The sequence below is a fragment of the Ranitomeya variabilis genome, chromosome 2, assembly GCF_051348905.1.
Source record: "Ranitomeya variabilis isolate aRanVar5 chromosome 2, aRanVar5.hap1, whole genome shotgun sequence".
In the NCBI taxonomy this organism is placed as follows: Eukaryota; Metazoa; Chordata; class Amphibia; order Anura; family Dendrobatidae; genus Ranitomeya; species Ranitomeya variabilis.
Window position 1 is genome coordinate 231713425 of NC_135233.1, and position 27334 is coordinate 231740758.

Sequence of the window (27334 nt, forward strand, 5' to 3'; positions counted from 1 at the left end):
TGTCACGCATTAATCAGGAGAGTCCACCTGGGGAACAGCTCAACTGGAGATCTATAGGAATAAGATTGGGGTCAGATGACTAAAGTCGTGACCAGAGAAGGGTCCGGCTCTATTGTGGATGGTGCCCGAGTGGTCTTTGCATTGCATGGATTATTCTAGGCTGCAAAAGACCAGAAGATTGTGTGCAGCCATATGTGCATGGACCAATGTGTATTCAGTCTGTGACTGGTGGGATAAGGGAGGAGGGCCCGTTCTCCAAATACTGAGGGGCGCAGACATCTATGGCTTATCCCATCCACTTATAAACCTGCAGAGAATGGCCCAAAGTGATCAAATGCCTAAGGGAGAGATGGCACTCTTTCTTTTTGATGCATTACCATCAATGGCCTACAGAAGGCGCTGCAGAGACGTCCGGTCACAATTTGCATCTACAGATCATTTAGCCCCTTGGTGACGTAGACTAGAATTAGAATTGACTAGAGCGCACCCCCCAAAAGAAAAAAAAGTTATATATAAAAAAACCATGAAAGATGACGAGGCTTTGTACACTGGAGGAGTGAGAGGAGCCATGGAGCGGGAGGGACGGGTCTGTCTCCTGGAAACTAAGATACTATTTCAGAAAACAAAACAAAAAAAAAAAAGTGTGATTTTCTGTCACAGCTGGAAATCCATCACCAACTCTCTCCAGATGCTCGGCGGTCCTGCCTGTCACTATAGGGAACAGCGTGCGCTCCGAACGCCAATTACTGTGATTTACATGATAATTAAGGAGCCCGGGAAGTGATGGCCTCTGCTATGGACACCTGTGTCACCGCCAGGCCCACTCAGCCGGAAAACCGCCAACGCTCTGCCTCGCACTATGCTTAGGTGTCCTACCAGAAATGCTCGCACTCCTGGAACAAAAACGCTGTTTAATTACGAGTTCCGGATGCAAAACTGAAAAAAAAAAAAAAAAAAAGTCAATCACCTGAGAACTAACTCTATCCGAAACTAAAAGCCTCCTGTCACTATGGAGGACGGGGGATCACTTTATAATTCTCCAAAGATCATTCAGAATCCAGCACTCATTCAATAAAATACTTTTTAAATAACTAAATTAAAATAAACAGAGCAATTTTTTTAATTACTATACAGATTACTGTATAAATTAAAAAACAAAAAGAAACAATAAAAACAACCCTAAATGTGTTTGCATTTATAATGCTACTACTCCTGTAAGACCCCTGCAGGAGCGGGGGGGGGGGGGGGGGTCACATTGCTCTTTTGGTAAGATCTTTATTTAGACCCATTATACATACTAATAAAAAAAACAAAAAAAAAAAAACACACAAACAAAAACTAGAAATTAAAAAATAAAAATACAAAAATAAAAACGTAAATAGGTTTATATTTGTTATTAAATAGTAAGATTCTCCCCTGTAGGACACCTGTGGGTTTTCATGGCTACATTACGTTTTTTAGACTCACCGTACATAAAAAACAAAAACAAACAAAAAACATTAAAAAGAAATAAAAATCCTAAATATCTATACATTTACAATGATAGTAAGATCCTTCCTGTACGACACTTGCGGGATTCAACACTCATCTTTTTTTGGGAGATCATCATTTAAACCAGCCATACATTACATCGTAAAAAAAACCAAAAACACAACAAAAACTAATATACTGAACAATAAAAGTTAAACCTGTTAAAAACAGACATGCGGTACTTCAACAACTAGATTTCTTAAAAATAAAAAAAATAAAATATATATAATTCTGTCCCCTCAAAGTTATTTTTTTTGTGATGGAGACTACCGATACAAGTGTCATCGCTCTGTTTTAAAAACAACAAAACAGTACGGAAGGTGGAATTTGGAAAAAAAAACAACCCACAATTGATCCAATAAAAAAGGAATTAAATAAAAAAAAAGGGCCAATTTAATGTTGTGGTAGAATAAAAACAAATAAAATTCTTAAAAATAGACTAGACTATACATAAAATAAAACGAAATAAAAAGTAGCAATTGTGGTTCCATCACTTGGACGCTAAGAAATCATTGCAAGATTGGGGGGTGATCACCACCTATATTATAAATAACAAAACCAGAGGGAAAGTGATAGAACAACAAAAATATATTTTAAAATAAATATACATGCATATAGGTCTGTTTCAATACAAATATATAGAAACACACACTTGTAACAAATCATAGCTAGGCTAAAAAAAAAAAAACCCTAAAATAAAAAAGCAAAAACTAAAATAATAAAGACAGATTAAAATAGCAATTCGAAAAAAAACACAATAGAAAAAGTATTAAACTCGGAAAATATTTTAAAAAAACATGGTGTATAAAGTACGGGATATAAATAAAATAAGAAAATACAAATTAAATAAACCACGTCCTCATTCGGCGGCCTGTGATATGAGGTCACTGTCGGGGTCGCAGGATGCGTTCCCGGGCTTTCAGGTTTCTATCACCTATAGAAAGGGTCGGTGAAGAGGTCGCGGGGCTGAGCGGGGGAAATCTCAGGGAAATCTCATTGTCCCAGTGAGGGGCTGTACGGAGATTGTGGTGTAAAGTCATATACATCAGAATGGGATTAGTGCCTCTGTTGTGCCAAGAGTTAAATAAATTTGGAGGGGGCAGGGGCGACTTTTAGCTTCACTGGGAAGTGCAGTGCTGTGGGGAGACTGTCCATGTCATGCACCAAGGGGCTCAGGATGAGCAGAGCTACACGTTCTGTCCCATTACGTCCTCATGCAGAATTCATGCCGTCCTGATTGCATCCGTGCGACGTGGGGGGCACACGTTTATGGCAGAGCAGGACGACAGCGTCACAGAGCAGATGACGGAGTGTGGTGCGGTCATTACCTGTGTGCTAGGAGTAGACTCTTCTCCGCAGCTACAATAACCCGTTTCCTTGCCTAGAAATATCTGAACTAAGTATCTATCCTCTGTATAAAGAGCTTTCTCCGCTGCTGAGGGTATGTTGCAATGTATCAGCGCAGGGAATTTGTGTCAGTTCGAAGTGTGCGGCAAAGTCTATCCTGGATGCAACTGTAACAAAGCCTCTGCGGTGAAAAGTATTAGGGCTCCAAAGGAAGACGGCAAGAATGTTACCTGTCACTGGCAGCAAATGGAGATCGCGATAATGGGGAGGAAAACACACTGGGCAATGATCAGCGTCACCTGCAAAGACCCCTTAATCTTCGCTTATGTTCAAGCCCCACTGATGGGCAGCGCTGCACTGGGGTCTTCCCATCATTCCAGTGGGCCAGAAACCTGTGAGACTACAACCCCCAACCTGCCGGCAGCACGCTCGGCGTCTTACAACAGAAGCTAGTCACCCAGCATTATTAACAGAAACAGGAGATAACCCAGCTATTGTGAAACAATAAGTCCCAGCATGCCCATTCAGCCATATGCTGGGAGTTGTGGTCTCACAACTGTTGTAGATGCTCGGTGCTGGAATATGAGGATGTACCTGGGGGTCTATGGAAATGAAGGTCATCGGGTAACAGTACCAGTCCCACACCAGCAGCCGTGCCGTTCCCAGACTATAACCACCAGCATTTCCAATTGACAGGCAGGGCAATAGTACAGAGATGACTGTGCAGACGATTCACTCGTGGACACAGTCCGGGTATTGTCCGCACACTGCTCCCTTGTGTGTGTCTGGAGGTACGGCAGCTCCAAACATACAGGGACCCCTGGTGCGGCTGGTACGGCAGCTCCAGACACACAGGGACCCCTGGTCCGGCTGGTACGGCAGCTCCAGACACACAGGGACCCCTAGTCCGGCTGGTACGGCAGCTCCAGACACACAGGGACCCCTGGTCCGGCTGGTACGGCAGCTCCAGACACACAGGGACCCCTGGTCCGGCTGGTACGGCAGCTCCAGACACACAGGGACCCCTGGTCCGGCAGCTCCAGACACACAGGGACCCCTGGTCCGGCTGGTCCGGCAGCTCCAGACACACAGGGACCCCTGGTCCGGCTGGTACGGCAGCTCCAGACACACAGGGACCCCTGGTCCGGCTGGTACGGCAGCTCCAGACACACAGGGACCCCTGGTCCGGCTGGTACGGCAGCTCCAGACACACAGGGACCCCTGGTCTGGCTGGTACGGCAGCTCCAGACACACAGGGACCCCTGGTCCGGCTGGTACGGCAGCTCCAGACACACAGGGACCCCTGGTCCGGCTGGTACGGCAGCTCCAGACACACAGGGACCCCTGGTCCGGCTGGTACGGCAGCTCCAGACATACAGGGACCCCTGGTTCGGCTGGTACGGCAGCTCCAGACATACAGGGACCCCTGGTCCGGCAGCTCCAGACATACAGGGACCCCTGGTCCGGCTGGTACGGCAGCTCCAGACACACAGGGGTTCCAGACATACAGGGGTTCCAGACATACAGGGACCCCTGGTCCGGCAGCTCCAGACACACTGGTCCGGCTGGAGTCACAATGTGCAAAACTTCCACCAAAATCAAGATCTCTGCTTGCCGACATGAATAGAAACATTGCTCACAACTTGAGAGGAGCCGGACCCCTGGTACCAAGCCTCGCTCCTGCGTCAGCTCAGGACAGCGGACTGCCCCCATTCACCGACAACCAGTAGAATTACAGCCCGACCATTTTCAGATAATTGATCAGCTGTACTTCCATAAGACACCATGAGTCAGGATGGATATGGGAGGGCAGGGCACTTATTATTGCGTTGGAACAAGGCGGACGCCCACACCAAATATTCTCCTAGTGCAGCCCGAGTGGTAATTATGGGAACACGCACTGTAATCTTCCCTGTCGGTTTCCCATAGCCTGACCCTATAGAGAGCCATGATGTGAGCAGCGAAGCCTGGAGTGCGGGATAGGACTTGTGTGCCACCTACTGGTCACTCCCAGCATTACACCATGTATATGAGATCTGGTGTTACTCTCCCATGAAGAACCATTTTCCACGGTAACAAAAGAGTTTATTATCCTAAATATATCCATCGTATTGAGCAGTCATTACTGTAAGACGTCATCCAAGTCAGAGAGATGGGAAGTAATTGTGGAGCCATAATGCAGCATCGATTCCGCAGACACTACCAGTGGGGATGGACGCTGGGATCCCGTCAGTCTTGGGGGGAGGGGTAGTCATTATTAGCTGGAGTTCTTGGGTAGCCTGTACACCCCTCCAGAATACACCAACTGCTGATCGCTGACCTTTTTCTGCAGAAATCCCTGCAGTTCCTGGATATCGATCTCAGTCACCACCGGTCCGGTCATCACAAACATCTTCAGCATACTGTGGATCCGCTCCAGGGGCAGGCTCTCCAGGTTGGTCAGCATCGCCTGGATGTAGGTCCAGAAGAGCTGCAGGGGAGGAGGAGGAGGATCAGAAGAGCGGCCATTTACATTTTACCTACATCTCCGGTTACCTGATTCTGGAGGAGTTGGGTGACAACCAATATGGCTGCAATCAAAGCGTGCAAGAAGAATGGTCACCAAGCTTTCCTAGAGTCCTGAATAGCAACTCTGAATACCCACTTGCATACATAAGAGCTGGAAGACATGGCTGCTATTCAGCTCCCAGTTACAGTAGTTTCCTGCAGGGGCTAGAATGGAAGCCATGTTGATTTCCCCCGGTATAAACAGACCCCATCCACACCAGCCCTTGTGCCCCATTGGGGTGACTGACAGGAGAAGCAGTCCACAAGTTAATGACTTCTCTCTAGGCACCCACCTGAAGCTCCTCTTCCTTCTGATCTGCTTGAGAAGCCATAGCAGAATCCCCTTCCTCGTCACTGTCTATCAGGACCACCTTCTCAGCCTGATCCTTCTGCTCCTCCTCGATGACAGTGAAGGTCCCGGGCGGATCCTCTCGGAGGACGCCTTGTTGAAGCCAGAGGGTCATCTTCCTCCGCAGAGAGGTAACCGGGACTTTCAGCACCTCGCTCAGTTCTTCTAAGGTCCAGGTACCTATGGTAGGACGTGTTCCCAAAATATTAAGCTTATAAAGAATCACAAAACCACAACTCCCAGCATGCCATGAGTAGTCATTTCTACTTCGATCATTTAATTAGCTGACTCCAGGGACGATCGGTCAGTACGGCCTGCAGTAAGCATGATCAGGCAGGTCTAATCTATTGGATAAATGGCGACTCATGAACACGGCGGCCATCTATCTAGATAGAAATGGTGAATGACTGGCTATACCTGGGTCCGCCGGTGCTTACTTTTATTCTGGAAGTTTAGGATGATGGCTGCATGTACCGGAGACACGGAGAAGGACAGGGTGCGGTCCGCCAGCTCCAAATCCAAGCTCACTAAGCCAAGGTGATTCTTCCAGTTCAGCGTCCGCATAGCCTGAGAGGACCAGAATGAAATTAATACCTGTGCTGACTGTCATGGACGAGAGCATTCTTATTAAACTTCAGAGGCTAAAATCCAATTCCAATTTTCAGTCTAGATAATCCCTCGCCAGGGCTGTAAGTGTATCGGACTGGGGTTCATACAAAGCCTCCGCTGTGCACGGATTTTCTGCATGTAGACAAAAAAAGGGTTCCCATTCATTACCAGCAAGCAGAGATCCTGCAGTTGCAGAACTTACTCTTAGGCCTCATTCACCTCTACGCCAAAACCAGAAATGTCTCCAAAACACAAAACAAATGTCAATCTTTCAATGATACAGAGAAATATTAACGTTCCACTGCTGGTTTAGGCATACAAACAATGATGTGTGAATGAGGCCTTACACAGAGCTGGCACTTAGGAGCATGAAGATGGAGACGCATCCTACGTCGGGTGCAATGTATGGAGTGGGCTGAGGAACCGTACACGTCACGCACAGCGGGTGCTAGTATGTTATACAGAGATATGCAGTATATACTGTAGAAGAAAGACTGGGACTAAAAAAGAAAGTGGTAAGAAAAAAAGGTTTTAAAAAATGGTGAATGAAATATAAATATATATATATATATATATATATATATATATATATATATATATATATATATATATATATATATATATATATATATATATATATATATATATACATATATACACACACACACTTTTTTTAATTAGCGAATTGCTTCGCTTATAAGTAAAAAAAACAAACATTTTCAGTATCACTACAAATTACTACATCTGCAAACTTCCGCTCAAAATATCTAATTATTTACATTGACACCTTCCTAAAAAAAATGCAACAGAAAGCGATCACATCATCACGTGTGCCCCAAATAGTATCAGTAAAAACTCACTACACAAACTATAAAACCCTCACACGACTCCAAGGATGTCAATATGGGTTTGAGAAAATAGAAATATCCAAAATTATATATCTTTTCTATTTTTACAAAGTTCTCAAATTTTTTAGCCACTAAAAAAAACCCCCAAAAACTAATGTACGTGTCCCCCCCCACTTTTCATTGCATTGAATGGTAATATGAATGGTGGCATTCAAAACTATAATTCGTCCTGCAAAGTAAAACAAGCCCTTAATGGTGGTCTGTGGGGGAAGGAAGGAAAAAAAAAAATTAAAAATCCTTGTCTGAGTGAAGGCGCTAATAAGACAGCATCAAACTACATACAGGAAGATCTTCACTTTTCATTTTCAAAATTACACTTTCAGCCTGCAGGTGGCACTGTTCACCTTCCAATTCTCAGGCAATCTGTATGAAGCACAACACTGACACCCGGAGGCTAAATGTAGTACTACACTCATTTAGAAGAAATGAATTCAACATTCGCATTGGTATTCAGGCAGCCCTGCACCTTGAGCTTCTCATATCTTCTGGTGTACATATCCATAGTTTCTTTGATCTGGTCTGGTAATTCCAGCTTCTCTTCCTTCAGCGCCGGCCAGAACTCGCTGGACAGTATGACTGACACCAGGTTAAATGGCGGCCTCTCTTCCTCCGGGAGCTTTTCCTCTTCATCGCGGATGTTAGAATTGATCCTTCGAGAATCTGCCATGTCCTGGGAGGAGGAGGTTTTCTAGTTATATGGTCCCTTGTGAAATCACATGAACGGCCAGTGATAATGGCGCGGTACCTTCAGCATGACCTCGCAGTAATGCATCTGAGCCTCTCCGAACCGCAGCTTCAATAGCTCCACATTGCGGATCTCCCTAGAAGAAAAATGGAAAAAGTGTCAGAAACTACGTGCACAGCTGGCAAATGCATGGGAAAACTCCTCTTATAGCAACTCCCTAAAATCAGGAGACTGCATTGAAACAGCAACTGCAGGAATTGTTATCCTGGGACTTGTAGTGCCTGAAACACTGCTTTCCTCACCTCTCAGAACTGTAGCTGAACTGGTGCAGGAGTCTGTCAGCAAGCAGGGTCCTGTACTCATTAATGAACAGCTCTTTGCTGCCGTAGATACTGACCAGGAGGCTGATGATGTCCGAGGAGCGACGCTTGGAGCCGCTTTTCCCTGGAAGCACAGAAGGAGGAACACTAGGACCTGACACTCCGTGTATGCAGCGATAGGCCTAGTGCAAGGCTGGGGGGCGAGGCACAGGACCCCAAAACCATCCATGTCATTAGGTGGACCGCTAGCAGAGGGCTCCTTAACCCCTTCATGCTGCGGCAATTTTTCATTTTTGCCCTTGTTTTCTCTCGTTTTTACAAGACTTAGAAACTTTTTTTATTTTTCGGTAAGTGAGGACTTCGCTCCATACTCCCGCACCCCGACATTGGGAAGGGGATACAGGATAATCCCAAATGTCGGGTCAATCCGTGACAAAGGATCATGGCTGGGCTCTCATACACACCGGGGTCCGCATCCACAGGGTCCGGCATCCAGTCCTCCGGCTCGGACACGTCGTCGTCGCTCTCCTGCCCGTTCTCTAGAACCACCGGGTCGGCTTTTGACAACTCGTTGGCCAAATCTCCCTCGGCGTCACCAGTCAGACCAGCAACAATCTGCCGCACGGTGTCCTCCCGAGTCCTGGGGACAGCGTGGAATTATAGCAGTATACAGTGTGTTCAATACCCACCATACAGCGCCCCCCAGAGGATAATAAGGCAGTACATGACGTCCAAGCAATGTTACAAAGAACCTAGCAGGTTCCACACCCATCTTATGCTTTCTGTGGATTTTCAGGATCCAGCGATCGGGCCGGATCTTACCTCAGATATTTCCTGATCGGCTCACAGGCCACCTCCAGAATCACCATGGATGGGTCCAGCTCCCGCAGAGCCTTAATGGCAGAAATGTACAGAGTGATGATGTCGGACGTATTTACTCCTGTGGGAGAGATGTCAGACGAGGGGTTAATTAAAGGGAAGGTGCTTACATTTTTTATTTTGTATTAATAATTATAGAAATCAAATATTTGTTAATAGAAAACTAAATGTACCACTTGAACAGTTTTCTATTTACTACTTTTTACTTCAACCACTGGGGGCTGCAATTCGCATTTGGGGGCATCAGTATTAAGGCCCCGTCTCACATAGCGAGATCGCTAGCGAGATCGCTGCTGAGTCACAAGTTTTGTGACGCAACAGCGACCTCCATAGCGATCTCGCTATGTGTGACACGTACCAGCGATCAGGCCCCTGCTGTGAGATCGCTGGTCGTGTCGGAATGGCCTGGACCTTTTTTTGGTCGTTGAGGCCCCGCTGACATCGCTGAATCGGTGTGTGTGACACCGATCCAGCGATGTCTTCACTGGTAACCAGGGTAAACATCGGGTTACTAAGCGCAGGGCCGCGCTTAGTAACCCGATGTTTACCCTGGTTACCAGCGTAAATGTAAAAAAAAACAAACAGTACATACTCGCCTTTCGGTGTCCAGGTCCCTTGCCGTCTGCTTCCTGCTCTCACTGACTGCCGCCGTACAGTGAGAAGTGAGAGCACAGCAGTGACGTCACCGGTGCGCTCTGCTCTCACTGTACGGCGGCACTCAGTCAGAGCAGGAAGCAGACGGCAAGGGACCTGACGGACATCAGATGGTGAGTATGTACTGTTTTTTTTTTTTTACATTTACGCTGGTAACCAGGGTAAACATCGGGTTACTAAGCGCGGCCCTGCGCTTAGTAACCCGATGTTTACCCTGGTTACCCGGGTGCTGCAGGGGGACTTCGGCATCGTTGAAGACAGTTTCAACGATGCCGAAGTCGTTCCCCTGATCGTTGGTCGCTGGAGAGAGCTGTCTGTGTGACAGCTCCCCAGCGACCACACAGCGACTTACCAACGATCACGGCCAGGTCGTATCGCTGGTCGTGATCGTTGGTAAATCGCTTAGTGAGACGGGGCCTTTACAGTAAAGGCTGCGGTCACCGCGCACCTGATCAGAGCACAGCAGGGAAGTCGTCACATTACTGTGCTCTGAACACACTGCGGGGGATGGAGGGAAGGCGAGCAGAAGCGATTATTGGCTATTTCTATGCACTGAATATATGGGGGACATATACCAGGAAGGAGGGGCCATAGACCAGGATTGGGACCAAGATGAAGGTACATATACACTAGGATGAGGGGGATATTATATATATATATATATATATTAAAAAAAAAGAAAAGCAGCACAAGCTAAATAGAAAACAGTGGACTTTAATGCCTGAACGGCGTGGCAACGTTTTGGATACAAAATCCTTTTTCAAGCTTGAAAGAGGATTTTGTATCCAAAACGTTGCCACGCCGTTCAGGCATTAAAGTCCACTTTTTTCTATTTAGTTTGTGCTGCTTTTCTTTTTTTGATACTATTACTGGAGGCTTTTGGACTGCTGGTTGGAAAAGCTCTGCATGAGGTTGAGGTATTATTGGATGCTGTTCCATTAGACAGATTATATATATATATATATATATCAGGATAGGGCCCAGAATAAGGGACAAATACCAGCATGGACACATTATACTGTGGGGCCCATCATACTGCGGGGCCCATCATACTGCGGGGTACTCTGTGGGGCCCATCATACTGTATGGAGCACTACGTGGGGCCCATCATACTGCGGGGGAATTTTGTGGGGCCCATCATACTGCGGGGCACTCTGTGAGGCCCATCATACTACGGGGCACTCTGTGGGGCCCATCATACTACGGGGCACTCTGTGGGGCCCATCATACTGCGGGGCACTCTGTGGGGCCCATCATACTGCGGGGCACTCTGTGGGGCCCATCATACTGTATGCAGCACTATGTGGGGCCCATCATACTGCGGGGCACTCTGTGGGGCCCATCATACTGTATGGAACACTATGTGGGGCCCATCATACTGCGGGGCACTCTGTGGAGCCCATCATACTGTATGGGGCACTCTGTGGGGCCCATCATACTGCGGGGCACTCTGTGGGGCCCATCATACTGTATGGAGCACTCTGTGGGGCCCATCATACTGTATGGAGCACTCTGTGGGGCCCATCATACTGTATGGAGCACTCTGTGGGGCCCATCATACTGTATGGAGCACTCTGTGGGGCCCATCATACTGAACGGGGCACTCTGTGGGGCCCATCATACTGAACGGGGCACTCTGTGGGGCCCATCATACTGTATGGGGCACTCTGTGGGGCCCATCATACTGTATGGGGCACTCTGTGGGGCCCATCATACTGTATGGGGCACTCTGTGGGGCCCATCATACTGTATGGGGCACTCTGTGGGGCCCATCATACTGTATGGGGCACTCAGGGGGGCCCATCATACTGTATGGGGCACTCTGTGGGGCCCATCATACTGCATGGGGCACTCTGTGGGGCCCATCATACTGCATGGGGCACTCTGTGGGGCCCATCATACTGCATGGGGCACTCTGTGGGGCCCATCATACTGCATGGGGCACTCTGTGGGGCCCATCATACTGTATGGGGCACTCTGTGGGGCCCATCATACTGTATGGGGCACTCTGTGGGGCCCATCATACTGTATGGGGCACTCTGTGGGGCCCATCATACTGTATGGGGCACTCTGTGGGGCCCATCATACTGTATGGGGCACTCTGTGGGGCCCATCATACTGTATGGGGCACTCTGTGGGGCCCATCATACTGTATGGGGCACTCTGTGGGGCCCATCATACTGTATGGGGCACTCTGTGGGGCCCATCATACTGTATGGGGCACTCTGTGGGGCCCATCATACTGTATGGGGCACTCTGTGGGGCCCATCATACTGTATGGGGCACTCTGTGGGGCCCATCATACTGTATGGGGCACTCTGTGGGGCCCATCATACTGCATGGGGCACTCTGTGGGGCCCATCATACTGCATGGGGCACTCTGTGGGGCCCATCATACTGTATGGGGCACTCTGTTGGGCCCATCATACTGAATGGAGCACTCTGTGGGGCCCATCATACTGTATGGGGCACTCTGTGGGGCCCATCATACTGTATGGGGCACTCTGTGGGGCCCATCATACTGTATGGGGCACTCTGTGGGGCCCATCATACTGTATGGGGCACTCTGTGGGGCCCATCATACTGTATGGGGCACTCTGTGGGGCCCATCATACTGCGGGGCACTCTGTGGGGCCCATCATACTGAATGGAGCACTCTGTGGGGCCCATCATACTGAATGGAGCACTCTGTGGGGCCCATCATACTGCGGGACACTCTGTGGGGCCCATCATACTGCGGGGCACTCTGTGGGGCCCATAGTTACATAGTTAGTAAGGCCGAAAAAAGACATTTGTCCATCCAGTTCAGCCTATATTCCATCATAATAAATCCCCAGATCTACGTCCTTCTACAGAACCTAATAATTGTATGATACAATATTGTTTTGCTCCAGGAAGACATCCAGGCCTCTCTTGAACCCCTCGACTGAGTTCGCCATCACCACCTCCTCAGGCAAGCAATTCCAGATTCTCACTGCCCTAACAGTAAAGAATCCTCTTCTATTTTGGTGGAAAAACCTTCTCTCCTCCAGACGCAAAGAATGCCCCCTTGTGCCCGTCACCTTCCTTGGTATAAACAGATCCTCAGCGAGATATTTGTATTGTCCCCTTATATACTTATACATGGTTATTAGATCGCCCCTCAGTCGTCTTTTTTCTAGACTAAATACTAAATACTGTATGGAGCACTACGTGGGGCCCATCATACTGCGGGGCACTCTGTGGGGCCCATCATACTGTATGGAGCACTACGTGGGGCCCATCATACTGCGGGGCACTCTGTGGGGCCCATCATACTGTGTGGGGCCATTAAACAGAGTGACTCGGTTACTCTAATGAGCGGTGTACTTACTGATGTCACCGCCCATCACAGCTACCTTTACACCCATAGAAGTGGATGCAGCTAGGTCACAAATTACACCACTTCTCCCATAGAAGTGGACAGAGCGGGGGTCACATCTTCCATACATTACATACTGCGTATCTAACCCGTTACTGTGTGATACACTCCGCTGAGCTCAATATCTAATCCCAATATGTGATACTACACTGAGCCCTGTATCTAATTCCAGCATGTGTTACTCTAAGCGTATCTAATCGCGCACGTGATAAACTGGGGTTAAATCCGTGGAGTGTTTGATACAGCGAGCAGCACCAACTAACAGAATCTGTGCTTCCGGCCGTCCTCTGTGACACTCTACTTGTTCCAGTCCCTTCACGCATGCGCTACCTGGGAATTTCCATAATAACTGTTGTGTAAAGTGGCGCTACTTCACTTCCCGGCACGCACGGACAGCGCCTCCTGCAATCCCACAGCTCCAAGTCAGTAACTGGCTGTTTCTGATTTGATCTAATTTCTGTAAGTACTTATCTCAGACCCGCGCTACTGCGCCTTGAGCCCCTGAGGAAGCCAGTTTCGCCTGGTGACAAGCGTCGGGCATTTGCTGTCCTGCTTGCTTTTGCTCCCATTACTAGGACATTATTTCATGATCGGGAGGAGGCAGGACATAGCCTTACCATGGGCTTACATCGCTTAGTTGGTTTATCAATAAAAACATTTTTGTTGTTTATGTTTTGTGATCCCTGTAATTGGCAGGTCCTCTTTTTCTTTGTTTTTCACTGTACTTGTCAGCATCACTGACAGTCACCAACAAAATGGCTCCTCACTGTGATCCTAAACTTCATCCCCTCTTATCACAAACAACCAGAAGGAGAGCAGCGGAGACCTCTGACACGAGCAGTGTATATTGTATAAGCGTACCAAGGGATCTAAGAAGAGACATTAAAAATACTAAAGTTCACATTGTCCCCTCTCGCTAAACGTAAGAAACAAAACCTAAAACATGCAAACGGCATTGTCTATAGTCATAAAATATCAACGAAAGTGATGAGACATTACAAAAAAATAAAAATGGCAAAAGGACTGTTTTTGAGTAACTTCACCTAAAAAAAAATAAAATAAAAAAATCCAATTTTGGAGGAATTGCGTTTTAGTTTTTATTTTCGGAATTCCATGCCCTATGAGATGACGGAGTAAGCCCGTCACAGATATGCTGATAACTGCGCACACTAAATTCTATGTCTCACTCCTTCAATCTGCTGCTATCCAGAGGCAGACTGCCCACAAGTATAAGCTGGAAAGGCTGATAACAGAGAGAAGTAGTTTGTATGCAGGGATCGGGCACTGCGGGAGTCGCGGTTCTGACCTGGGTGCAGCAGTCTGGTCTCCAGAGCCGTCTTCAGACATGACAGCAGCTGCTGCCTCTGATTGGTCCGTTCCAGGCAGAACTTTAAATCCTCGATGGCCGGCTTTGACTCAGGGAAATCTAGACACAGAATACAGGATAGGAAAAACATGGCTGCTTCTCCTGAAACGGCGCCACATCTGTGCACAGGATGTGTGGGAATTGCAGCTCAACCCCATTCACTGCGATACCTGCCATAACCCAGGGACAGCTGTGGCGCTAATTCTGGAAGTAAGCAGCCATGTTTTTAATCCTGCTTTCCTCCCCTCCCCCATAGTCACCTCTGATGATGCAGAACAGTTCATCGATGCGCATGTTGGCATAGAGGCGATAAAAAAAACGCTGGACGTGGCAGCGCCATCGCTTCAGGGTGCTGCTGGACTCAGGAGTGGACGACGGGCCGTCCTGCAGGAAGACTTTGCTCAGCCAGCCAATCACCTTCTCGATCCACTACCAAAATAAAACCGAGCATTATTATAGTAACCTCTTAAAGGAGCACTCCAGTTAAAAGTTGCACTCTGTGTAGTGCCAGGCGCAGGACCTAGGTGAGCATGACAGGATATGAGTTTTACCCAGAGTGTTCCTTTAAGAAATCAGCACAAGCAATATGAACCCTGGGTTCTCCATGTCTTTACTATATGGGGGCTACAGATCGTATAGGGGGGCACTTCTTACCTCCTGAAACTCATTAAGGAAGGACCTCTCGTAATCCCCCCGACATCTCTTCTCCATCCTCAGCTCGATCATTTTGTGCAGGAGGGTGGTCACCGGCTCGGAGCAGATTCTCTCCAGCAGATTTAACCTGTGGCTGCAGATCAAATAAACAGGCGTCAGTCTGGACCCCACCGATACCATTATCTGGGGGGGGGGGGGGGAGGATGTGTGCACACTGATCACTACTTCTGATCCATAAACAGCCATGCACGACCTTTGATGGGATTTTTATTTTCCATATTTCTAAAACTTTTCAAACCCATTAACCTTGCCCTGAATTTTTTTGTCCCCTTGAACCTTATCAGTGCCTGGATCCCAGCGATAGCACAGCCGGCATCAGCCGTGTGTATGAGGGCCAGCTCCTGACCCGCTCCATGCAGGATAGATCCACCGAGGAGCATGGATTGGTTGGAGGCATTGCCACTGGGAACGCTGGATGGTATTCCAGTTCTACAATTGCTTTCCCGTAGCCCTACATGGAGGTTACTTACAAAATCCCATTGAGCTCCAGAAACTGCTCCATGGCGGCCTGGCACCAGCACTGATCTTTGCTGCATTCACAGCCGGCACACTCGTCCCCCTCGTCCTCTGCTCGGTCCTCGGAGCTCCTCTCCCGCTCGTTCTCGTCCATGCTGCTGTCGCAGTCGCTCGCGCTGTCTGACGCCCTCTTCTTCTGCCTCATGAAGATCTTGAAGGTGCGGCTGTAGAACTGTTGGATCATACTCTGGAAGGACTTGGAGGTGGAGAAGAATAGGATGGCTTTAATCATAGTAAAGACTTTCTCCCGTAAGGTCTGAGAGTCTGAACCGGGCAGCAGGGCCATATCTGCCCATTTACCCAAAATGTCCAGGCTCTTTAAATAATGGTCTAGCCGGGTAATAAGGAGGCGGAAGGTGTCCAGCAAGAGGGCGGTGCACTGCTGCTCCTCTACAGAGTTCTCCTGCTGGTTCATCCCATTCCAGAACTCAGGGGCAATGTTCCTCTGCAAGTCCATCTGCAGCACCTCTGTGAACCATTCCTCCAGGACAGCCTGCAGATCATATTCCAGGAGGACCTCCAGAGCCGCTTTCAGGTCATCTTCCCGATAAGACTCAACAAGTCCGGATCTGGGGGCAGCCTGTGCGAGAAGACCCAAAATGTTATATATACTGCAAATGCAGAGACTATAAAGCCTATAGCGAATAATTACATACTGTAAGATTACTCATCCTGACAGACATCCTGTGTACATCACTGTGTACTAACAGTACATTAATGATCCTGAGTTACATCCTGTATTCTACCCCAAAGCTGCACTCACTATTCCGCTGGTGCAGTCACTGTGTACATACATTACATTACTGATCCTGAGTTACATCCTGTATTATACTCCAGAGCTGCACTCACTATTCTGCTGGTGCAGTCACTATGTACATACATTACATTACTTATCATGTACTGATCCTGATTTACATCCTGTATTATACCCCAGAGCTGCACTCACTATTCTGCTGGTGCAGTCACTGTGTACATACATTACTGATCCTGAGTTACATCTGTATTATACTCCAGAGCTGCACTCACTATTCCACTGGTGCAGTCACTGTCTACATACATTACATTACTGATCCTGAGTTACATCCTGTATTATACTTCCAGAGCTGCACTCACTATTCTTCTGGTGCAGTCACTATGTACATACGTTACTGATCCGGAGTTACATCCTGTATTATTCTCCAGAGCTGCACTCACTATTCTGCTGGTGCAGTCACTATGTACATACATTACATTACTGATCCTGAGTTACATCCTGTATTATTCTCCAGAGCTGCACTCACTATTCTGCTGGTGCAGTCACTGTGTACATACAGAATGGTGAGTGCAGCTCTGGAGAATGTATGTGTTATGTACAATGTCGGGCTGTGAGCTTTGTATTGGGCTCTAGATATGAAATGAATGAGCGTTTATTAGCAGCACTACAAGTCACAGTATGAAGTACGTGGATGACCATTGAGTCACTGACCAAACCGAGGGCGGAGGCGGGCACCAGGCCGATGCTCAGGGTGTTCCAGGCGGCGGACAAATCCTCCAGGTTAGACTGTGACATGGTCTCTTTCCGCGCTCTACCGCCTGTCACCGAGAGCCCGGGCGTCGCACAGCGCTGATTCGCGCTCGGCGGCTGCTGATGACGAAGCAGAGACGGGCTGCCCGCCATCTCCATGGCAGCGAGGAACGCTGGCCTGCACCGCATGACGTCACAGCTTCCGGCTTAGTGTATGCGGTCACATGATGCGCGTCTTCGCTTCTTATAGGTTTGTGACTGGTAAAGGGGCGGAGCTGTGCTGTGGGAGGGGGCGAGCCGTCGTTAGTTCAGGAGCCATGACCCAGCAGGGAGCCGCGCTGCAGACCTACAACAACGAGCTGGTGAAATGTGAGAAGCCGCCATGGCGGAACCCGGGAATGTGACCCACCTCGCCTCTGAAGTTCTGCACTTTCACCTGTTCACCTCCTGTAACTGCACCCGACCTCCTTCCTGTCCCTGACATGCGCATCACCCCTGAACCTATCCTCTCTCCCCCTGCACTGTGACCCCGTCCCGTCCGCTTCACCCCCCAGATCTGCGCCGTCACCCTCCTGTACTTAACCTCGTCTCCTCTGAACTGCACCTTGCCCCCCGTGCTGTCCCCCTTCCCTCCTACAGACCTGCATGAGCCCCCTTTCCTTTTCACCCCCCAGACCTGCCCTCCCCCTCCCTGAACCTTCTCCGTCACCCCTACCGTCCATCCCCCCCACCCCTGTGGACCTGCGCCGTCACCCTTCCACCCCCCCCTTGGACCTGCACTGTAACCCTTCCCATTCTCCCCTCCCCCGGACCTGTGCCGTGAACCTTCCCCGTCCCTGGACCTGTGCCTTCATCCTTCCCGTCCTCCCCCCTTACTTTGGCCTGTGTTGTCATCCTTCCCATCCTCCCCCCTTACCTGGGCCTGAGCCGTCACCCTTCCCATCCTCCCCCCTTACCTGGGCCTGTGCCGTCACCCTTCCTATCCTCCCCCCTTACCTGGGCCTGTGCCGTCACCCTTCCCATCCTCCCCCCTTACCTGGGCCTGTGTCGTCACCCTTCCCATCCTCCCCCCTTGCCTGTGCCGTCACCCTTCCCGTTCTCCCCCCCCCCCCCCCCTGGGCCCGTGCCGTCATCCTTCCCGAACGCCCCCCCCCCCCCCTTGTGTCAATCCGTCGCAATACGTCGCTTAATGTTAGTCTATGGGGAAAAAACTCATCCTGCAAGCACTTTTGCAGGATGCGTTTTTTCGGCCAAACGACGCATTGCAACCGATTGCAAAAAACGCTAGTGTGACAGTAGCCTTACCTGGACCTGTGCCGTCATCCTTACCGTCCTCCCCCACCCGTCCTCCCCCATACCTGGACCTGTGCCGTCATCCTTCCTGTCCTTCCCCCACCCCCCCCTTACCATCCTCCCCCCCCCTTTACCATCCTCCCCCCCCCCTTTACCATCCTCCCCCCCCCCCTTACCATCCTCCCCCCCCCCCCTTACCATCCTCCCCCCCCCCTTTACCATCCTCCCCCCCCCCCTTTACCATCCTCCCCCCCCCTTTACCATCCTCCCCCCCCCTTTACCATCCTCCCCCCCCCTTTACCATCCTCCCCCCCCTTTACCATCCTCCCCACCCTTACCATCCTCCCCCCCCCTTACCATCCTCCCCCCACCTTTACCATCCTCCCCCCCCTTTACCATCCTCCCCCCCCTTTACCATCCTCCCCCCCCTTTACCATCCTCCCCCCCCTTTACCATCCTCCCCCCCCCTTTACCATCCTCCCCCCCCTTTACCATCCTCCCCCCCCCCCTTTACCATCCTCCCCCCCCTTTACCATCCTCCCCCCCCTTTACCATCCTCCCCCCCTTTACCATCCTCCCCCCCCCTTTACCATCCTCCCCCCCCCTTTACCATCCTCCCCCCCTTTACCATCCTCCCCCCCCTTTACCATCCTCCCCCCCCTTTACCATCCTCCCCCCTTTACCATCCTCCCCCCCCTTTACCATCCTCCCCCCCCTTTACCATCCCCCCCCCTTTACCATCCTCCCCCCCTTTACCATCCTCTCCCCCCCCTTCTTCCCGTCCTCCCCCCCTTCTTCCCGTCCTCCCCCCCCTTCTTCCCGTCCTCCCCCCCTTCTTCCCGTCCTCCCCCCCTTCTTCCCGTCCTCCCCCCCTTCTTCCCGTCCTCCCCCCCTTCTTCCCGTCCTCCCCCCCTTCTTCCCGTCCTCCCCCCCTTCTTCCCGTCCTCCCCCCCTTCTTCCCGTCCTCCCCCCCTTCTTCCCGTCCTCCCCCCCTTCTTCCCGTCCTCCCCCCCCTTCTTCCCGTCCTCCCCCCCTTCTTCCCGTCCTCCCCCCCTTCTTCCCGTCCTCCTCCCTGGGCCTGTGCCGTCGCCCTCCCCTCTCCCTGGGCCTGTGCCGTCGCCCTCCCCTCTCCCTGGGCCTGTGCCGTCGCCCTCCCCTCTCCCTGGGCCTGTGCCGTCGCCCTCCCCTCTCCCTGGGCCTGTGCCGTCGCCCTCCCCTCTCCCTGGGCCTGTGCCGTCGCCCTCCCCTCTCCCTGGGCCTGTGCCGTCGCCCTCCCCTCTCCCTGGGCCTGTGCCGTCGCCCTCCCCTCTCCCTGGGCCTGTGCCGTCGCCCTCCCCTCTCCCTGGGCCTGTGCCGTCGCCCTCCCCTCTCCCTGGGCCTGTGCCGTCGCCCTCCCCTCTCCCTGGGCCTGTGCCGTCGCCCTCCCCTCTCCCTGGGCCTGTGCCGTCGCCCTCCCCTCTCCCTGGGCCTGTGCCGTCGCCCTCCCCTCTCCCTGGGCCTGTGCCGTCGCCCTCCCCTCTCCCTGGGCCTGTGCCGTCGCCCTCCCCTCTCCCTGGGCCTGTGCCGTCGCCCTCCCCTCTCCCTGGGCCTGTGCCGTCGCCCTCCCCTCTCCCTGGGCCTGTGCCGTCGCCCTCCCCTCTCCCTGGGCCTGTGCCGTCGCCCTCCCCTCTCCCTGGGCCTGTGCCGTCGCCCTCCCCTCTCCCTGGGCCTGTGCCGTCGCCCTCCCCTCTCCCTGGGCCTGTGCCGTCGCCCTCCCCTCTCCCTGGGCCTGTGCCGTCGCCCTCCCCTCTCCCTGGGCCTGTGCCGTCGCCCTCCCCTCTCCCTGGGCCTGTGCCGTCGCCCTCCCCTCTCCCTGGGCCTGTGCCGTCGCCCTCCCCTCTCCCTGGGCCTGTGCCGTCGCCCTCCCCTCTCCCTGGGCCTGTGCCGTCGCCCTCCCCTCTCCCTGGGCCTGTGCCGTCGCCCTCCCCTCTCCCTGGGCCTGTGCCGTCGCCCTCCCCTCTCCCTGGGCCTGTGCCGTCGCCCTCCCCTCTCCCTGGGCCTGTGCCGTCGCCCTCCCCTCTCCCTGGGCCTGTGCCGTCGCCCTCCCCTCTCCCTGGGCCTGTGCCGTCGCCCTCCCCTCTCCCTGGGCCTGTGCCGTCGCCCTCCCCTCTCCCTGGGCCTGTGCCGTCGCCCTCCCCTCTCCCTGGGCCTGTGCCGTCGCCCTCCCCTCTCCCTGGGCCTGTGCCGTCGCCCTCCCCTCTCCCTGGGCCTGTGCCGTCGCCCTCCCCTCTCCCTGGGCCTGTGCCGTCGCCCTCCCCTCTCCCTGGGCCTGTGCCGTCGCCCTCCCCTCTCCCTGGGCCTGTGCCGTCGCCCTCCCCTCTCCCTGGGCCTGTGCCGTCGCCCTCCCCTCTCCCTGGGCCTGTGCCGTCGCCCTCCCCTCTCCCTGGGCCTGTGCCGTCGCCCTCCCCTCTCCCTGGGCCTGTGCCGTCGCCCTCCCCTCTCCCTGGGCCTGTGCCGTCGCCCTCCCCTCTCCCTGGGCCTGTGCCGTCGCCCTCCCCTCTCCCTGGGCCTGTGCCGTCGCCCTCCCCTCTCCCTGGGCCTGTGCCGTCGCCCTCCCCTCTCCCTGGGCCTGTGCCGTCGCCCTCCCCTCTCCCTGGGCCTGTGCCGTCGCCCTCCCCTCTCCCTGGGCCTGTGCCGTCGCCCTCCCCTCTCCCTGGGCCTGTGCCGTCGCCCTCCCCTCTCCCTGGGCCTGTGCCGTCGCCCTCCCCTCTCCCTGGGCCTGTGCCGTCGCCCTCCCCTCTCCCTGGGCCTGTGCCGTCGCCCTCCCCTCTCCCTGGGCCTGTGCCGTCGCCCTCCCCTCTCCCTGGGCCTGTGCCGTCGCCCTCCCCTCTCCCTGGGCCTGTGCCGTCGCCCTCCCCTCTCCCTGGGCCTGTGCCGTCGCCCTCCCCTCTCCCTGGGCCTGTGCCGTCGCCCTCCCCTCTCCCTGGGCCTGTGCCGTCGCCCTCCCCTCTCCCTGGGCCTGTGCCGTCGCCCTCCCCTCTCCCTGGGCCTGTGCCGTCGCCCTCCCCTCTCCCTGGGCCTGTGCCGTCGCCCTCCCCTCTCCCTGGGCCTGTGCCGTCGCCCTCCCCTCTCCCTGGGCCTGTGCCGTCGCCCTCCCCTCTCCCTGGGCCTGTGCCGTCGCCCTCCCCTCTCCCTGGGCCTGTGCCGTCGCCCTCCCCTCTCCCTGGGCCTGTGCCGTCGCCCTCCCCTCTCCCTGGGCCTGTGCCGTCGCCCTCCCCTCTCCCTGGGCCTGTGCCGTCGCCCTCCCCTCTCCCTGGGCCTGTGCCGTCGCCCTCCCCTCTCCCTGGGCCTGTGCCGTCGCCCTCCCCTCTCCCTGGGCCTGTGCCGTCGCCCTCCCCTCTCCCTGGGCCTGTGCCGTCGCCCTCCCCTCTCCCTGGGCCTGTGCCGTCGCCCTCCCCTCTCCCTGGGCCTGTGCCGTCGCCCTCCCCTCTCCCTGGGCCTGTGCCGTCGCCCTCCCCTCTCCCTGGGCCTGTGCCGTCGCCCTCCCCTCTCCCTGGGCCTGTGCCGTCGCCCTCCCCTCTCCCTGGGCCTGTGCCGTCGCCCTCCCCTCTCCCTGGGCCTGTGCCGTCGCCCTCCCCTCTCCCTGGGCCTGTGCCGTCGCCCTCCCCTCTCCCTGGGCCTGTGCCGTCGCCCTCCCCTCTCCCTGGGCCTGTGCCGTCGCCCTCCCCTCTCCCTGGGCCTGTGCCGTCGCCCTCCCCTCTCCCTGGGCCTGTGCCGTCGCCCTCCCCTCTCCCTGGGCCTGTGCCGTCGCCCTCCCCTCTCCCTGGGCCTGTGCCGTCGCCCTCCCCTCTCCCTGGGCCTGTGCCGTCGCCCTCCCCTCTCCCTGGGCCTGTGCCGTCGCCCTCCCCTCTCCCTGGGCCTGTGCCGTCGCCCTCCCCTCTCCCTGGGCCTGTGCCGTCGCCCTCCCCTCTCCCTGGGCCTGTGCCGTCGCCCTCCCCTCTCCCTGGGCCTGTGCCGTCGCCCTCCCCTCTCCCTGGGCCTGTGCCGTCGCCCTCCCCTCTCCCTGGGCCTGTGCCGTCGCCCTCCCCTCTCCCTGGGCCTGTGCCGTCGCCCTCCCCTCTCCCCCCTACCTGCGCCGTCGCCCTCCCCTCTCCCCCCTACCTGCGCCGTCGCCCTCCCCTCTCCCCCCTACCTGCGCCGTCGCCCTCCCCTCTCCCCCCTACCTGCGCCGTCGCCCTCCCCTCTCCCCCCTACCTGCGCCGTCGCCCTCCCCTCTCCCCCCTACCTGCACCTTGTCCTCTCCCTGCTTCTGGGCTTTGACATTTGTGATGATTCTTTGCGGCTTTCTGAGGGATTGAACATTGCTGACGAATGAAACCTGACCCCATGATAACCACTGACCCCTCCAAGAAGCCTCCTTTGTTGCTGTAGACGTGTATGATGGGCACCTAAATTGTGGCCACGCCCACAAGTCATCCCCCTCTTGTACCCTCGCTCCTGTGCGTGTCCCCACTTCAGTGTTTGTCTTCCCTGATGATTAGGTGTTGAAGATCTCTGCAGCAAAAGGGACGAACTGAACCGACAGATCCAGCAAGAGGAGGAGGAGAAGAACAAACTGCAGAACGATATCCGGGTCCTCACCGAAAATCTGTCCAGGGTCAACGAGAGCCTCGCCAGGAAAATGGCGTCTCGGAATGAGTTCGATAAAACCATTGCCGAAACTCAGGCTGCATACATGAAGGTAGAGACTAGCACTAGGCATCGTCATATACTGTGGGCACAACAGAGAATACTGCCCACTTGTACAAGAATAGAACGGAGAGGCTATGGTCAGACGGCTGTAGATTCTGTCCTCCTAGAGAACCTGGCCGATTACACTGGTCAACAGCATTTTTGGTGCCAAAGATATTTCATCGAATTTAGGGTATTTTTGGGGTGCTGATTCTGAATATGCTATCAGTTTTGCCAGATTGGCTCAAGTTTTTGAGATTTTTGGTATCTTATTTATAGCACTTGTTGGTAAATGCGACGCATCATCTCATTAATTTCTTTGGATTAGTACTTGAACTGAGCAGTTCTCAATATAGTTTTGTGTTAATTAGTGTTCTAAAAGTTTGTTCATAGCTTGATTTTTGCACTAACTTTATGTTGTTGTCTGTTTTCCAGTGAAAAGCATGAACTCATCAAGAAGAAGTTGTCTTAACGATCCAGACTCATTCTGTTACATTTGTGGTGAATACACACTGCCAAAACATAGAAGAAACATAACAGACTTCGTAAAAAAAAGTGTATTTTGCCTATTTTGGCGTTATTCTTGGGGACCAAGACAAGTTTTGGGCACCACACATAGTGTGCAAAGCATGTATCGAATTATTACGAAAATGGAGCAAAGGACAAAGAAAAAGCTTCAAATTTGGTGTTCCAATGGTGTGGAGAGAGCCAAAAAATCATCATGATGACTGTTATTTATGGTAAACACAGGTACAGGCACATCTTCACAATGAGGGACAGGCCTTCTTGCAGATTCCATGTTACTCCCATTTTCGTTTCTTATGCTTATTGAATCCTTGCACTTGCACTGCACAGAAATAACAGTCATCATGATGATTTTTTGGCTCTCTCCACACCATTGGAACACCAAATTTGAAGCTTTTTCTTTGTCCTTTGCTCCATTTTCGTAATAATTCGATACATGCTTTGCACACTATGTGTGGTGCCCAAAACTTGTCTTGGTCCCCAAGCATAACGCCAAAATAGGCAAAATACACTTTTTTTACGAAGTCTGTTATGTTTCTTCTATGTTTTGGCAGTGTGTATTCACCACAAATGTAACAGAATGAGTCTGGATCGTTAAGACAACTTCTTGATGAGTTCATGCTTTTCACTGGAAAACAGACAACAACATAAAGTTAGTGCAAAAATCAAGCTATGAACAAACTTTTAGAACACTAATTAACACAAAACTATATTGAGAACTGCTCAGTTCAAGTACTAATCCAAAGAAATTAATGAGATGATGCGTCGCATTTACCAACAAGTGCTATAAATAAGATACCAAAAATGTCAAAAACTTGAGCCAATCTGGCAAAACTGATAGCATATTCAGAATCAGCACCCCAAAAATACCCCAAATTCATTAAAATATTTTGGACACCAGAAAATTTTTTTTTTTTTTTGTTGACGTGTTATGCAAATGACATTCTGATCAGTGTCCGCATAGTGTAATCTGATTTTCTCAGACAAGAGAACCATAGCACACTGTGAGGAAAAGATGGAGGGCACAATATCTCCCATCTTCTCCATTGTGTGAGTTCGTGGAAATCGGACTGCACTTGGATGTCATCCGAGTGCAGTCTGATGATTTCTGCACCTATAGACTAGAATGGGCGAGTGGCATACGATTTCAAAGTGAAATTGCAGCATCCTGTTTTGGTTTGTTTTTTTTTTTTTTGTTTTTTTTTGTTTTAACACTGACAGCTTCTGTCCATGAAAAAAAACCTGCATCACCACTGCCCCATTAAAATCAGATTGCGCTCGTCCGATGTAAACGCTGGTGTGACAGAACTCCCTATAGTGGTTATATTCTTCTACACAAGGGGAAGTAACATAGTAGTTGTATTCTTGTACATAGGAGCAGTATTATAGTAGTTATATTCTTGTACATAGGGGCAGTATTATAGTAGTTATATTCTTGCACATAGGGGCAGTATTATAGTAGTTATATTCTTGTACATAGGGGCAGTATTATAGTGGTTATATTCTTGTACATTGTGGGCAGTATTATAGCGGTTATATTCTTATGGGATCATCACATGAAACAGATATTTGAGTCTTCAGCTTCTCTTTCTGGGTTTATTACAGATCCTGGAAAGTTCACAGACTTTACTGAACGTCCTCAAGAGGGAGGCGGGTAATCTTGGTAAAGCCACTGATGTACGAGGAAATGCCCCCAGCACGTGACCAGGCCGGACGGAATGTTTATGGGGTGAGGGGATGAGATGACAGTTAGTGTATTATAGTATTTTTATATTGAGCTGTAATATAATAAAAATGGCGCAGCCTACAGAGGAGCCTGGGATCTGTGTCCGTTCTGTGGGAGCTCAATGCTGGTATGTGGAGAGCTCTCCCCTTTGTAGTAACCCTTGAGTCTCCCTCTTTATTAGTCCCCGTTATATTAATGCCAGTACACTCGGTGATACATCTAATATATTCAGTATCTGTCCATATGTGGCTGTAGGCTGCCAGGACATTCTCAGTGTTGTAGTTCCCAAGCTTTTTTTTTTTTTTTCTTAATACACCGCTTGTTCTGATTTCAGTCTCTGGATGTAAATATGGGTGTTTCTATTCCCCGACAGAAAGCTAAAATCTGGTAAATGAGGGTTTAGAATAAATTTATACATATCCAGTCCAGATAATCACATTACCAGCACACATCTCCTTTATTTTCTGATAGTTTGCTGCAATGTATTAGTGCAAAAAACAATTTGTAAACTGGATCCGACGGTAGCGGCCATCAGAGAAGATTAGGTCTGAGCAGCTTTTCAGTCCTGGGTACAGTGTAAGAATGGTCGCTCTTACAGCAAGCCGAGATCTTGACAATGGTGATGACTAGAAATACAAGGTGTACAATGCAGTGATGCGGGAACGGCTCCGTGATTCTTCCCCATGCTGGAGACTTGGCATATAATTTATTTTCAGCAAAAATAAAGCTCTGTGATTGCACCATGATAAAACCTCACTGGATGCCTGGCGCAGTCCTGCGTTCCTGCCCGCTGCACTTTTTGTCTGGATGGGTCCAAACCCTGCCAGTGTCACCAGGAAGGTGTGCGTCTTACCTAGGAGCTGCCTCCCTGGACAGCGTGGATTTAATCACGGGCTGCATTTAGTTCCCGGAGCTGTGCTCATACACAAAGCCTTATTAGTATCCCAATCATTAGTACAGTGAGCGAGGCGAGGAGAATTAAAGATCTTTGCAGGAACAGCTGCTTCCTGGATAAGGGGCTGCAGGTTCCAGGGTGTGGGAAGTCGGCCTGCAAGGGGTCCGGCCTCTGGTCACTTTCTGTGGCCGTGGAGCTCAAGGTTCTGGGCTCTTCTGTGAGTTCTGTAAAATTTAGGAAATGGTCAGGAGCGAGATGGTAAAAAGCGAGGGCTTGAGGGGCAACATATTGTCTTCCACCCAAATATGACAAGCAGTATGGCCACCATTACTGGCAAGTTGTCCCCCCAGGCTCGGCACAAGCCTGCTACGCAGTAGGGTAGGGTTCAGCAACGATGACACCCCAACCTCCCTCCCCCCCCCCCCCAGGTAACAACGCCCCTATGTTCAGGAACCAGTGAATACATTGCTTGTCACCCAGCTTTCCCCCCAGGACCAGATTTGTCTCGGGATCATTGGAAATTTTCGCAACTTGACTGAAAAGGACGACTGTATGCATTGTAGTTTACGTACCGATCATGGCCGCTCCCTGATAAATGGCCGCCGTGTTCTGCACGTCTTGTGTAGTCCAGACCCTCTGTTTGCCCCTGGCTTGTGCCTAAAATAAGAATAGGGTGGTGAAGTTACAGCACACATCACGGCCGAGCTCGACCACACCTCGCGGGCGCTGACCTCTTGTAACGCCTTTTCCCAGTCGATCTTGAATACGAAGACTAAGAAAATGATGATCTGCAGAAAACCGCAGAGCAGGATCCCGATCCAGAACCCTAGGACCAAGCAAGGCAGCGGTGATATCAT

General features: G+C 51.8%; 3 protein-coding genes across 9 annotated transcripts in view; 1 reads left to right on the forward strand and 2 right to left on the reverse strand.

The window, feature by feature from the left end:
* Positions 1–892: 892 nt before the first annotated feature.
* On the reverse strand, positions 893–17547 carry ANAPC2 (anaphase promoting complex subunit 2). 3 transcript variants are annotated; one of them, XM_077283983.1, is made up of 14 exons: positions 17290–17547; positions 15779–16404; positions 15249–15381; positions 14855–15023; positions 14535–14654; positions 9118–9235; positions 8760–8935; positions 8278–8419; positions 8036–8111; positions 7757–7960; positions 6211–6340; positions 5718–5953; positions 5198–5347; positions 893–936 (listed from the first exon to the last, which is right to left on the reverse strand). In XM_077283983.1, exons 1-14 carry the CDS (start codon positions 17515–17517, stop codon positions 916–918), a joined length of 2529 nt encoding a protein of 842 aa, XP_077140098.1. In that variant the 5' UTR covers positions 17518–17547; the 3' UTR covers positions 893–915. The 3 variants fall into 3 exon arrangements, with proteins under 3 accessions (XP_077140098.1, XP_077140097.1, XP_077140096.1); XM_077283982.1 differs by lacking the exon at positions 893–936 and adding an exon at positions 4425–5111 and having other exon boundaries at positions 17290–17546; XM_077283981.1 differs by lacking the exon at positions 893–936 and having other exon boundaries at positions 4425–5347.
* A 5-nt stretch (positions 17548–17552) lies between these two features.
* SSNA1 (SS nuclear autoantigen 1) lies at positions 17553–25670 on the forward strand. Its single transcript, XM_077283990.1, has 3 exons — positions 17553–17697; positions 23142–23341; positions 25462–25670. Exons 1-3 carry the CDS (start codon positions 17553–17555, stop codon positions 25558–25560), a joined length of 444 nt encoding a protein of 147 aa, XP_077140105.1. The 3' UTR covers positions 25561–25670.
* Positions 25671–25788: 118 nt separating this feature from the next.
* LOC143805114 (multidrug and toxin extrusion protein 1-like) overlaps positions 25789–27334 on the reverse strand; it is a 148481-nt gene continuing 146935 nt past the window's right edge. For all 5 annotated transcript variants that reach the window (XM_077283986.1, XM_077283989.1, XM_077283988.1 and 2 more), the window contains 3 exons: positions 27209–27303; positions 27050–27134; positions 25789–26701 (listed from right to left, as the gene is read on the reverse strand). In XM_077283986.1, coding sequence (XP_077140101.1) covers positions 26502–26701; positions 27050–27134; positions 27209–27303 — 380 coding nt within the window. In that variant the 3' untranslated portion in view covers positions 25789–26501. The remainder of the gene's footprint in view (positions 26702–27049; positions 27135–27208; positions 27304–27334) is intronic.

What these genes read in the sequence shown, in the direction of transcription:
- ANAPC2 (XM_077283982.1), bottom strand. Translation starts at nt 17,517, where the DNA reads ATGCGGTGCAGGCCAGCGTTCCTCGCTGCCATGGAGATGGCGGGCAGC. An exon ending in ACTGTTCTGCATCATCAGAG is followed by an intron (nt 14,655 to 14,854) that starts GTGACTATGGGG and finishes TTCTGTGTCTAG; the next exon opens with ATTTCCCTGAGTCAAAGCCG. An exon ending in TTCAGCTACAGTTCTGAGAG is followed by an intron (nt 8,112 to 8,277) that starts GTGAGGAAAGCA and finishes TTTTTCTTCTAG; the next exon opens with GGAGATCCGCAATGTGGAGC.
- SSNA1 (XM_077283990.1), top strand. Translation starts at nt 17,553, where the DNA reads ATGATGCGCGTCTTCGCTTCTTATAGGTTTGTGACTGGTAAAGGGGCG. An exon ending in CAACAACGAGCTGGTGAAAT is followed by an intron (nt 17,698 to 23,141) that starts GTGAGAAGCCGC and finishes CCTGATGATTAG; the next exon opens with GTGTTGAAGATCTCTGCAGC. An exon ending in CTCAGGCTGCATACATGAAG is followed by an intron (nt 23,342 to 25,461) that starts GTAGAGACTAGC and finishes GGTTTATTACAG; the next exon opens with ATCCTGGAAAGTTCACAGAC.